This window comes from Amblyraja radiata, chromosome 15 (genome assembly GCF_010909765.2).
Source record: "Amblyraja radiata isolate CabotCenter1 chromosome 15, sAmbRad1.1.pri, whole genome shotgun sequence".
Taxonomy (NCBI): Eukaryota; Metazoa; Chordata; class Chondrichthyes; order Rajiformes; family Rajidae; genus Amblyraja; species Amblyraja radiata.
Genome location: NC_045970.1, coordinates 16,225,514 through 16,238,569, shown reverse-complemented (window position 1 = coordinate 16,238,569; position 13,056 = coordinate 16,225,514). Strand labels below are relative to the sequence as shown.

Below are 13,056 nucleotides of genomic sequence, written 5' to 3'. Positions count from 1 at the left end.
AAAAGCATCTTCACACAATTGACATCTCAAGGGAGATTTTGTGGGGAGCGGTTTGATCATTATATAACTGTAAACTTCTGAATGTTAACATTAGATAATCTCTATCAGATGTTTCCAGCCTCTTCCAATACTTACAGACAGTAGATGAAGCCCAGATGGTTGCCAAAAGTAGCCAGGAAGGACTGGAAAAGTTCACTCTATCAAACACAAGCTTTCATTGCGTGGGATCATTTATCTAAAACTTTCTAACTCATTTTTCTTTATGACTGACTACTATTTTACTTACTCCATACAGTGGTGTCAGTGACTTTTAAGTGTTCAAGTTGAATACAATGAAAAGATCATAATCATAGAATGCATTTTCTGTGAAGCTCTCAAAAACGGCAAATAGAGGATGTGATTTTCCTCACTTAAAGGTGAAAGAAATGCCGTGTTAGGCCATAGATACCACGTCTAACGCAGCTTCTCAGAGAAAACCATGGAGCACGGTCAGAGAAGGGTGGCACAGTGGCGCAGCAGTAGAGTTGCTGCCTCACAGCGCCAGTGACCCAGGTTCGATCCTGAGTACGGGTGCTGTCTGTATGGAGTGACCTGCGTGGGTTTTCTCCGAGATCTTCGATTTCCTCCCACACTCCAAAGGAATACAGGTTTGTAAGATAATTGGATTGGTATAAGTTGGTATAAATTGTCCCAAGTGTGTGTAGGGTAGTGTGCGGGGATCACTGGCCGGCGGGGACTCAGTGGGCCGAAGGGACTGTTTACGCGCTGTATCTCTAAACTAAACTAAAATTGCACATAAATTCCTTACCTAACATCTGAGACGATCAAGTAAAGGATAAAATACTTTAAATAAACTCTTAATTGGTGACATATACTCATGTAAAATATGTTAAAATAACTGGAGCAGCCGAAACAGAAATAGAGGCGGCAATGTTAACCCATACAAAAGTAAACTGTTCTGTTGCTGCTGTACCAAAGTGTTACAACATATTTTTGTTAATATTTACCACTATTTCTCCTTTATCCCATTCAATACATGGTAGAGGCACAGTACTCTTTCATCCTAACTATTGGACTTACTGCTGGACAAGCACCAGAGTGTTTTTATTGTTAATCAATACCAATCAATTCTGAGCCTTGATGTTAAATAGGGATCAATACAACTGTGCTGCAGATGAGATCTGATTTCAATTGGCAAAGAAACCTGCAGCAGTTTTTAATCATAAAGTGAATCAGGACATGGGAACATAAGTCAGGTGAATTAATATAGACCATGCAGGACCTTTCCTGCCACTGAAGCAGCACAAGGAAATTTCTGCCATATTTCATTATCACAGTTAGTCAAATCGGATTCAGGGTTTCTGAGAGTTTTCCTTTCAGAAGCTGAGCCCGTGTTTACTGCAAAGTTACACCTTAACACCACATAGTGAAAATGCCGCGATACTGCAATTCAGTGAAGAAGGAACAATTTGAAGAGTGCTTTTTATATATGCTCCATGAATGCCCTTCTATATGATTAAGATCCATAAAAATTCAACAGCAATTCACATTTTTTTACCTGGTGAAATATCCTAACAATTTCATTATCTTTGCAGGTGTTGCCTAAGAGCAGAAAATGTTATTATCCTCTCCAAAATACTATGGAACACGTAGGAAAATGCCAAGAGCATTGGTCTTTTAAAACCTGTTTTTTTGTTTCCACAGACAATACTGCCAGATAAAGATTAAAACATATTCCAATTGACATTTGCACAATAAGATGTATTTCTGAGCAGAGAGACTTCTAACAAAACCGTTCAATGATTTCTTCACCCCTCTGTGAAGATAACTGGACCACACCTGGCTTAAGTTTGTCTTTTCCAAATCTTTCTGATAACCATCTTCTGAAAGATAACTCCTGGGTACCTAAAATGATTGCTGCAGCTTAATCCTATGTATCATTCTGTACAGTTTAAAGCTTTTAAAGAGAAACGACCAGAAGGAGGAGTGTGATTGATCAGAAAGCCCCGTAAATCGTGAGGTTTCTGTAGAGTCCTCTGGCCTCCACCGCTATGTTTCCATCTATGATGATAAATTAGCATTAGATGGAACCTAATGAGTTTACTAAACATTTGGGATTTGTACTAATAAACTGGCTGGCTGTGAACTAGCAGAAAGAATGAGCAATCCCTGAGCACCCTCTTATCTCTGTAACATGACAGTTAAACCACGCTTCCAATCTGTGATCAATTCATCATCCTAGTACCATTGTACATTCTTCACAAAAAGATAATTACTGGTTTCCCTGGATCAGAACACTCATATTTTCTTGGAATTGCAGGTCTTGATAGCAAGTACTGTCACCACTTTCCTTCCCCTTCCTCTATGACTCTATTTATGATCATTATTTTCACCTAAACAAGCCTTTTTCCTCAACATGACCAGTAAATTCCACGGCGACAGGTAAGGAACAGTAAAAAACAAATTTTCTCTATGGAGAGCTTTTACATTCAATTGATGATGCTGACAGGCCTTTTTTTACAACTATATTGGCACACGATTCAACTGTGCAGCAGATGCCGACACATCAAACTGTAGACAACTGTCCAACAGATCAGTCCTTGGGAATAATAATGTATTGAACAGAGGTAACAGGTTTGTTTTTAATTTATAATGAACAATGGTATATTTTAAGTGGCCTTTTTGGACTTCAAGCTATAACAAATGACTATGTTCAACACAAACTAATTTAAGACTCAAAGTTCAAAGGCACATATTTCCATAATGAGACTGTACATCTCAACATTTTTCACACACATCCCCTGTACAATTATTACCAATTGGACAATTCTGTTCTGGTTATAGGCTGACCTGAAACACACACGATTAATTACTATCACATCATACCACAAAGTCACTGCAAATCAGCTAGTTCTGCTCTTAATGAATGAGAATAAAATATGTTTTGAAAGACCGTTTATTTCATAGAAGAGGCATGGAAGTTCTGGAACATAAAAGTGGTCGAAGCAATTATAATGAATTCTCAGGGAATATGAGTAGTAGTTTACTTTGATGCCACACTTGAAAGATGAAAAATTATTTCTAAAATGGGACTTAGCTAAAAAATCTGTTGTGTATCATTGAACAGCTATGTCAGGTTAATTTGAAATAGTTTAGTGATAAAAGTCTTTAGATTCATAACTGTGCTGCGTTTAACTTACAGAAGTCGTGTCCTTTTAAGTTTTCTATGAACCGATTTTTAAAGTAGATATAGAACGTCTAATTTAATAAATGATTAGTATTATTTCAGCTGGGCGTTCTGTTATATTCATTTCACCTTCTTCGGGAGCCTTCTCTTGGCCAGGGACCATTGCACAAATCTTGGAGGTAACAGATGAATTCTGCCCACTATGTAGATCGGTGTTCTCTGACCTCAAACAGCAGGACCCAGCAGCATGTCCAATCCCATCTACAGAATATTTCCTTACCCAATCTTTCTAGTGTCAAAGTACAAATTGCTGTGTTCTGAAAATGGGAATAGATGTGGGAGGATCAGAATGCCGCCACTTCCAATAAGCAAATATTGAGGGAGAACTGACATGAGATCCTACTGAGGGACTACAACATTCAAGCATATTGACCTGATTTACAAACCTTTTCTAATTTGAAACAAATGTTGTGGGTGTGAATCTGCGGAAGGTCTACCCTCATGTGTAATTGAGTGTACCATCAGAGCCACTGGATTCATTTAATGCTTTTCTTTTCATATAACACATGGAAAACAAATGTTGTTATATAGGAGCAATTAAAATGGATTTAATCTTATGGTTTCCAGCAGATAGTGCCTATGTGGTGGCAACAATGGACAATATTTTTAAAAGTCAGTCTTTGATTCCGAATACTTGCAAAAAACTGTTCAACAGTTTAAAGAGCAAGTCATGTTTTAGAAAGGCAACCTTTGAAAATTTTACATTTTATTTCCTGCATAATAAATGTAATATATAATTTAAAGTGAAGCATAAGTCAAAAACAAAAATTCAAAACAGATCTGAAATATCCCAAATTACATTTAACATGTCTCAATGTAGGAATTGAACTGTGAAAACTTTTTTTTTAAAAATAGGACATTTCTAAGATTTTTTTCCATTACGGATATATCTCACTGATATGCTGTTTGCATACTTTAGTCACTAACCATGCTGACTTTTACAGAGACCCCTGTTCCTCATAAAGCCAATCAAAAGAGGTGAAATGAAATAATTGACATAGACAAATAAACCAGGCATCTCCCAACATGAGGTCACTAATGTGACTTACAAAAACACATGGTGTGCATTTCTATGTTCTACTGCTATGTGTATGAAAGTTAAATTGTAGTGATAGATCTGTCACAGATAAGTTTGTTGAAAAATCACTTTCTCCGTGGTAAGATGTTGCAGGCATAACTATAGGGAAAATTAAAACAATCATAAATTAAATTACCGCAAGTTTTCTTTCCAGACTGATTTATAATATATAAAAGATGGGCATTTTTCTTAGAATATAGAAATTGATTCTCAAGCCCTGCCTACAGTATTTTTCATACTCTGGCACCAATTCACTGCCTGCATTAAATATACCAATATTAATCAAAAGCATCAAACTTATTTAAAGATGGTTTGATGAAACCATACCTCATTCTGCATTATACCCTCTTTGTCCTGTCCGTTAGCTTCTTCCAGATGGGTAAAAATAACGGTTACAGCTCCATTCAAGAAAAAGCTGATAATTTAATTTGGGCTGGATAAGAGTAAATAGCTAGCTAGCTGAGGCGTACACACCACAGAAGGGCTACGTAAACTTGTAGAGGAAATCCTAATCAAATTTTGGTTGGCAAAGTGCATACCTGACAGTCTACACAATACCAAAACCAATTCAATTTTACTGGTTGTTATTCAGAAAGAATGGGTGCCCGCGTCAGCCCATTGTGCTTTAATAGCCCTACTCCAACTGTTAGGGCCTTTTGTCGCCTGCGTAAATTAAGCCTTCTGTGCGGTCACAAGTCCTCTAAGCAGAGCTAGGGTGAATGTGCAAAGTGCCAGCAGTGCATTCAGTACTAAAAAAGGGGAGTGTTGGCCTTGTATACACAACCAAATTAAGTCCTTTTACTGCACATATGTCACAGTTAGATGAACCACGTTTGAGCCGGACAATTTGTTTTTCAATAACTTTTTTTTCCTGGGCGCAGATTAATTGTTGCTTACACTTCACTCTCAAACTTATGCCCCTTTTTAAGTAAACTTTTGTTCCGAGGTGATTAGATGTATTAAATTAAGAAGTGCGTGTAAGTAATATTTGGGGGGTTTAACTCCAGCACGCTGTAATTTTAGTTTGTCCTTGTTATCGAACCCCGAGACTTTTCAGTAGATCCAGTTGTAGTAACTGACACCCCAGCCCCCACTGCTTTGTTTCAATCAAAATAGGCTCTTTCAGCTACAGCAGGGAGAGCTGTCTCGGCAAATGAACTGCTCTTTCTCACCAGATGTGTAACCGTGTTTCGTCTTTCACCAGCGACAAGCTGGAGCCAGCTTCTTCCGTTAGCTGGGCCCACTCGACATGTCTTACAACAACACAAATGTAAAGCCTTTCCTTTGCACATATGTTCAACTCATTTCCCAATGAATTTACTATTTGAGAAACACAACATGGGCTCTAGCAAGCTAACCAGCTGTTCCACATTACTGTATTTATCATTAGGAATAAAAAGATAACAGTGGATTTTAGTTTAGTTTACTTCTGCGCTATGCTAAATTGCAATCAAACCTCGTTAAAACAAACTTCATTGTATCAAACTCCCTTACTTAAGTAACCCTTATCTCCCATTTGGCCCAGCTAAATTTACTAAAGAGGTTCAAATCTCAATAACATAAAAATCTTTATACGCATGATTATTTTGTAGATATTAGCGAATATTATCCATGAATCTGATTACGTGTTAATTCCAATAAAATGTGTTTTGAGGTACACAAATAATTCATTTGAGTTTATGTTTCAGTGATACGTTTTGCACAATGCGTAAAGAAAGTAAGTTAAAACAATAAAAAAGAGTTCTATGTTCCAACCCACATCCATTATATATTGACTGATAGATCAGCCAAAATAAGTGTTTTTTTGTTTATTTTCTCTCCTCTGTAATCTGTGGATGGTCTGCCAAGTACAGGTTAAGCTCCCTGAGATTTCACTTCCTGTAGTCTTGTCTGTCAATCTTGCTCTGGCTTGTGCTGTGGAAACCTCCTTCGCTGAAGCTCAGAATTTCCATCTGTAATGCACGACAACTTCCTCTGCCACACACGGCCCTCCCTCCCCCCCCACCCCCGCACCACCCCCTCTCCACCCACGCCACCAACATCAATTCTTGTTTTCTTACAAATGATTACGATTTTGTGGAAATAAATGATGTGTACCATTACGTCATTTTTGGCTACATAACAAGCGCTCTGATCGAGTTTTGGGATTTAATAAAGTTTGTTATTAAAACTTTGTTCAAACAGCTCCATTTCCACTTTCATGGTTTATTCTGACTTAAGTTTATGGAAAGAAATCTTGTTCATTTGCTGATAAAAATCATCCATTTCTCTCACACTGGAAAAACAGTGTTCTGATTTTGGTAGACTTTTCCATAAACTAACGCAATTTATCAAAGACTTCCAAACAAAATTACAGGCTGTGACACTATCTCTCCTTTTCACCTGATAAGCCCGCAACAGAAGCACAGAATGGTTTTTTATCAGGTTCCTCATGTTGTATAGTTTTGATAGCTTGGCTTGTCTCCCTTTCCCTTACTGTTCCTCTCATTCTCTCCCACATGTTTTCTCAGTATCTTTTTGTATAGAAGCATCCTCTTTATTCCCCTTTAATTTTACATTGTTGCCTTCTTCCGAGGCTTCCTCCTCATCTCCAGCCCTCCCTACTGTGGTCCCCTACCCTACCCCCCCTCCATAGCCCTAATCCCCACCCCACCCCAACACAGCTCTGGCACTGTCTCTGTTCCTTCCATTTCCACTTTAGTCACTGGGTTATATTTAGTATTGAAAACTGAATGAGCACAGCACTTCTCAAAATTGTTTTGCTTTTCCTCAATAGCGCAAGAGATGTGAGATGGCCATAAATAATGCAGAAATATTCACACCTGTGTACTTGTATGGAGACTACACTTGTACTTTCTCCTGACCTGAAATGTATTCTCTACTGCCATGCTCATTAATCTGAAATTTACTGCATCCTTGAAATCTGTGCAGAAACACCAGTGGAAGAGAGAAACAAGTGTACACGCGGAAGACTTTGCAGTCTATTTGGTACAAGGTGCAGCATGGAAAATCAAATTGACGCAAAGCAAAAAAAGCTGAGAAAATATCCGCCCTATCTTTTGGCATTGGCACGCTAATGTACACTATTACATGAAGAGCAAAACTTAACACCAAACTGTGTGTTGCTCTAATTACATTATGCAGATGTAATGACAACATGCCATTCAAAGAAGGGTTCTATATAATCTCTAAACATACAGTGGAAACCACCAACAATCACAGCTTTGCATTAATTGTCCAAACACTGTAGCCTACTAGGTGCTAGATAACAAAACAATGTTTAATTTAAAATTATTAAATTTTGAAAATCCTGCTTGTCATTCCCAGGCTCAGCCAAAACATAAATGGCATTCAAGAAGACAATGAATTAAATTTTGTTTAATGTCCCTTTCCACAAATTCTAATTTACATTGCATTTTTAACAAAACCGTTGACCTTATAAATGCTGGCATTTGTACAGCTTCAACAGTGTAGGGTTTAATCATGCTTTTCCAAAGCCATAAGGGAAAGTGTTTTAACTGCTGGTTGGATATGGACTAGGAACAAAAACACTGGGATTGGTCAACTGTTTATTCTCAATGCTTCCGAAAACAGCCTGACAAGACGATGTAAAGGTCTGGGGAATAACCCATCACTGTTCCTAGGGTCTAGTAATAATCATACATAATCGTTTGGAAATATAGCTAATAAGAAATATAATGAATGTTAAGCAAAATCGGCATTAGGCACAAATTACATGATATTAATAGTTGAACAGGTGCAGAAAGGCGCTTTAAATGAGGTAAATGAATAAAATGTCCCTGAGCACAACTGTGTGCACTGACAAAAAGTCAATCACATGAATTATTCAACAACTGAAGCTGCCAGCAAAGGTCAGCTTTCTTTGACCTTTGTGACAGGAAGTGAAAGGAACCAATGTTGACTAAGAAAACTGAAAATCAGTCTTTGGCTACTATGCTACCATCACTTAAAAACTTAAAATAGGTCTTAAGTAACGGTTGTTATTGAACCAAAACATTTGATCCCGCACATGTATAATGACATGCCCAGAAAAGTATTTCTCACCAATCACATTCAGTGATATTGACCATTGCAAAATAATTTTAAAAAAATCATGAATTCACATTGTTTCAGAACCATTAAAAATCATACAGCTCCAAAGGCCACAGAAAATATTTTAGAAACCAGCAGGCTTGAAATTCAGTAACAGCTGTTAAACCTGACTAAACTTTTCACTAAACTAAAGCCATTCCAATCGCTCCAAGAGAGAGAAAATGGGATAAACAGATGTCTGGCTGCTGTACAGGAAAATAGGACACACTTGGAATGATAAGTCTCCTGAACTGTACAGAAATGCCAGCTCTACAGGGGATGCCAGTTACTACTAGTAAAGATGCCAACTTGCTATTTGACTGCACGGGTGCCACTGGGAACATTCTGCTGTGTGTGCTATCTGTAATGTATCGTGAACCCATTTAATGTATCCCAGCACAGCCACCACAGCTCTCACTAGAGCGTTGCTGTGCTGTGTTGTGATTGTAATATAATCCTGCCTCCTCTTGTCTTCCTCAACAATCAGTCTTTTCAATTTTCAACAGTTGGACATTGCATCCATTTACATTGAACTCACACGGGGAAGGAAAAGGATGTACCTTTCCAGGAATTTCCGCAGTTTGCAATAAAACATGCTACACTAGCACGGAAGAATTATTTTAGCACAGATTATGTTCTAATTTAAACAGCATTCACAGTATCCTGTAATCATTTAAGACCATCAGAATGTATCGGAGAAATAGGATTTATCTCTTTAGATTTGTGTGATACAGACAATGGGTGTTCCTAATAAGAAACATCTGTGTGTTTTTTTTGTTTCCCCAGAAAACATTATTTTACTATGAAAATGATATTCTCATCCTGCCCAGCAATACAACAGAGCGTAAATGTTCATTCTTCTCCCCTCCCCATCCCCATCTCTCCCTCCCCAAAAGCCCCGCTCCCCTGAATACAGTTAACTCAAAAGATTTTCCTCCAAACAGTTTATTTGCAGTAAGCTGCTTTTTTTTCCACCTAACGATGGACAATGGCTTTGATTTACGGAACGCTGCCTGGACCTGAGCTGGAACAAATGTGTGGTCATAGATCTCAATTCAAGATTGAATTATTGGTTCATATCCTAAGGACAAATACTGTATGCCTTATCTGTTCAGAACCTGCTAAATGTGTCCGAGGGCAAAAAGGAACTGGTAGAGCGTGCTCTCTGTGATTCCTTTTAGAACCAACTAGCCAAGTGATGAGATTGCTCAACAGGGGACTCTAAGCCATACAACAAAACAGGGGACAAAACTCTGCAAATACAGGTTCTCTCACTTCAACTTTGTTTTAATGTCTGTGAAGACTTGGAGCCATTTCTCCATGTAGGTCGAGATGTTTATACATTAACTTTCATGCTTTTCCTATACATGTCAAGAATATTAACTTTTCTACCTTTCCATGTAACTATTCATTCTGGTGTCTTAGATTACTACATGGGAACCAAGCTTCACATGTCTAGCGAAAGTATATTCTTTTTCTTAACAGTGCATGGCAGTGGCGCAACATTACGTTTAAAATCATTTAAAATATTTCAGGCAAATTTAGAAAACAAAGCAGACTTTTTGATACATAACATAGTTTCAGCATGTGCACAAGTTATGCTATAAACTGTACATTCATATTCTTAAAACATTAATATGTTTTACCGTGGTTTTGTTAGTCCAACTAAACATAACTATTTCATGAAGAAATATATGACGATGTTAAAAGGGGGAAGTTTACATAGTCATCAATGTTTGCGTTTGAAAATTATTGATTTACAAAAATTTTCAAATAAAATTATCTAATTATATTAGTGGAAATACCCTGAAAATCCCTCTAAACTGAATAAAGTAATTCATTATTGGTATTATTTACTGCATAAATTTGAATCCGTTGATTTAGAATCACAATTTCATCTTTCTCTGTTATAAAGCAGTTTTTTCACATAAATCTTACCACAGGTTATACAGTAATGCCATCACTATTGATAACGCAATAAATGTGCAATATTAATGTGTCTTTAAATTACATCATAATATCAGTTCAATACAGATGTTCAATAGCCACTCTAATGAAATAGCATAATAACCCGAGTCATAAATGCAAAATCATTTTATAACTTATGTCAGACAATAGCAATGACGAAGGCCGATAAGAAAATAAGTTGCGCATTTATTTTTAATATTCACCTAATAAAGTAAAAATTGTAGTGTATTATAATTGCGCTCTTTATGTAGAAATTCTACTTTGAGTCCATTAGAACAGAAACACTAAAGACAAATATAATTGTATTGATTTTTTAACACCAAGTTCTTCAAACTGTTGAACCTGCCTTCAATTGCCTGACACAATCCCAGAGTGATGGCAACAACTAGTCTGCCCTATTTGATTACTAATAAGAAAGATGTCCCCTCTGTCAGATAGCTAACATTCTCCACTAAGCAAACAGCTATTCCAGCTAATCAAACATTGGCACTGCTCTCCACTGGTGGTGCATATTTTGTCAGGCTTAACTTAGGGTCTTTCCTGGTTTAATTTTCAGACATTGAAACCAAAGTTCATGATCGGAAGATACGTCAGTAATGAAAGCGACTGAAACCCTAGCTTTGTTCAAAATCTGCTAAAGAGTTGAGCTATCATACCTATACTTTTCAGTAACTTTCAACATGTGACTGCAGCTATGTTATACAAATTTAATGTCACAAGCCTTTCAGCAAGGTATGTTTCATTCAAACAAAAGAGGCCAATTCGTAATTATTAAACAAATGGCAACTAAATGGAACACAAAATACTTGGGAGTTACTAAGAAACAGATTAGAGCGCATATCTACATTTAAAGCCAAAAACTCTCTAGGCATAAAATACTCTTCACAGTGAGCATGGTGGCAGATGAAACTGCTTCCCTTGACAACTCACAAGCAATTACTGAATCCCCACAGAGTGAGCCACCAGGTTTCCAAGTCAACCCACCTGTGCTTGGTAACACAAAAGGACAACAAATGGAACAATACAGAGAATGAACTGAAAGCAAGACTGAGGGTAATGGGCATCAAAGAATAAATATTAATACATTCATACCTGTCAATAATCACAGGATCTGAGGGAGTTTCATTTCTGTTGCCGCAACTTTTTTTGTCACAACACCGGCTGCAAGTAAAGGAAATAACCATAAGTGTGTTTTAAATAATGATTATCTTTCTTCCTTTCCCCTTCCTCAACATTAACTTTGATATAATCATGGCCAGTGAACAAGCACCATAATGGGAATGTTAAAAGATTGCAAAACAACATGTTGTGGTGTCTGTCTTTACGTTGATCTCAGAAAAGAAAGAGGCAGGAGGCTGGGGAATAGGTTTTCACAGCTTCCGCTTTTGTTTACCTCTAATTGTCAAGCTGTTATTTCTGGAGAAGATGCAAGATGCCACCTTCAACCAATATTACTGTGGGGCATTTATTAATTAGAACCATAACAGTCTGTATGCCCCCTTTCGTGATTTTTTTTATTGAATAAAAAAATCCTTCATTAAATATATGTTTCAGCATTGTAAATTGAAATTAGAATATGGCAAATATAATACATGATTATATCTTTAAAAATCATAGTTGTTTAATGGTTACATGTCTAAATTGGCTAAATTAACACCATATGGTAGGCAAAGTATATAAAGCCTTTTAAATCTGACAGCTAAAGTGATTAAAGAAAGTCTACAGTCTTCCACTTACAGCTTAAATCACATCTGTGCTCTCTTCTATGTTAATTGTGGTACATGCAGTGGTAGATAATAAAGAAATTTCACTTTATTGGTTGTAATTTATACTTATTACCTAGTATAGGGAAAACTCTGCTTTTGTGTATTAGGACGGTTACAGTGTGTTTTAAGTGAAATGACATTAAGCAATAAGCATAATAGCTAGGAATAGTATGCCCCTTAGAGTATGTTACCTGCTACTGTAGGCTGAAATTCTGGCTGCACTTCCTGAACAGCCCTGCTCTAACAAGCAACTATTTTTCACATTCAATACATACAAAATCAATGATGCATTTTTTATTTCCCTTGCAGTGTGAAACTCTTATGGCAGTTAGGGGGGAGGAAAAAAAACAGGTGGGAAATTGCTCTTCTGACACAAATCCTAGTTATGTGTCTGCTATCTAACACAGGATGAACAATGCATCTCCGCTCTAGAGAAAAGGTTAACTGACAGTATCAAAATCAATTCTCACATACATGAGCTCAATAAGTACAAAGAGTTTCTTTTTTTTATATCAATAACAGATTATGGTTTATCTGTGGCTCAAGCTGGTAAAGAAGAGAACAGTAAAATGACTGAATGATCAGTGACTCCTATAGAAGAACCGTTCTAGTGTGTATAAACTACGACCTGTTTTTGGTTGTTCTCTTAAAAGTGTATTGCAATTGCAGGAGTAGCATTTTAATCCGACGCAGTGAACAACGTGTCAGATTTAACTTCCCCGTGTACAAGGCCTAAGCAATTACCAAGAGTTATAACGACATATCTCACATAACTTTCACGTTTTGTTTAAAAACGTAAGCGCCTCTTTCCATTTCTATGGGTGGGGATGTGGGGGTTGCTGTATTTAGCACCAAACAGCGTTTTATTTCAATTGCTGGCACGCAAAAACAAAATACTGTGCCAC

At 37.1% G+C, this 13,056-nt stretch overlaps 1 protein-coding gene across 14 annotated transcripts in view; it reads right to left on the bottom strand.

The window, feature by feature from the left end:
- The window catches only part of ebf3 (EBF transcription factor 3), a 131,057-nt gene that overhangs the window by 104,391 nt on the left and 13,610 nt on the right, over window positions 1–13,056 (bottom strand). For all 14 annotated transcript variants that reach the window (XM_033033669.1, XM_033033670.1, XM_033033675.1 and 11 more), the window contains one exon: window positions 11,478–11,546. In XM_033033669.1, the coding sequence (XP_032889560.1) occupies window positions 11,478–11,546 (69 nt within the window). The remainder of the gene's footprint in view (window positions 1–11,477; window positions 11,547–13,056) is intronic.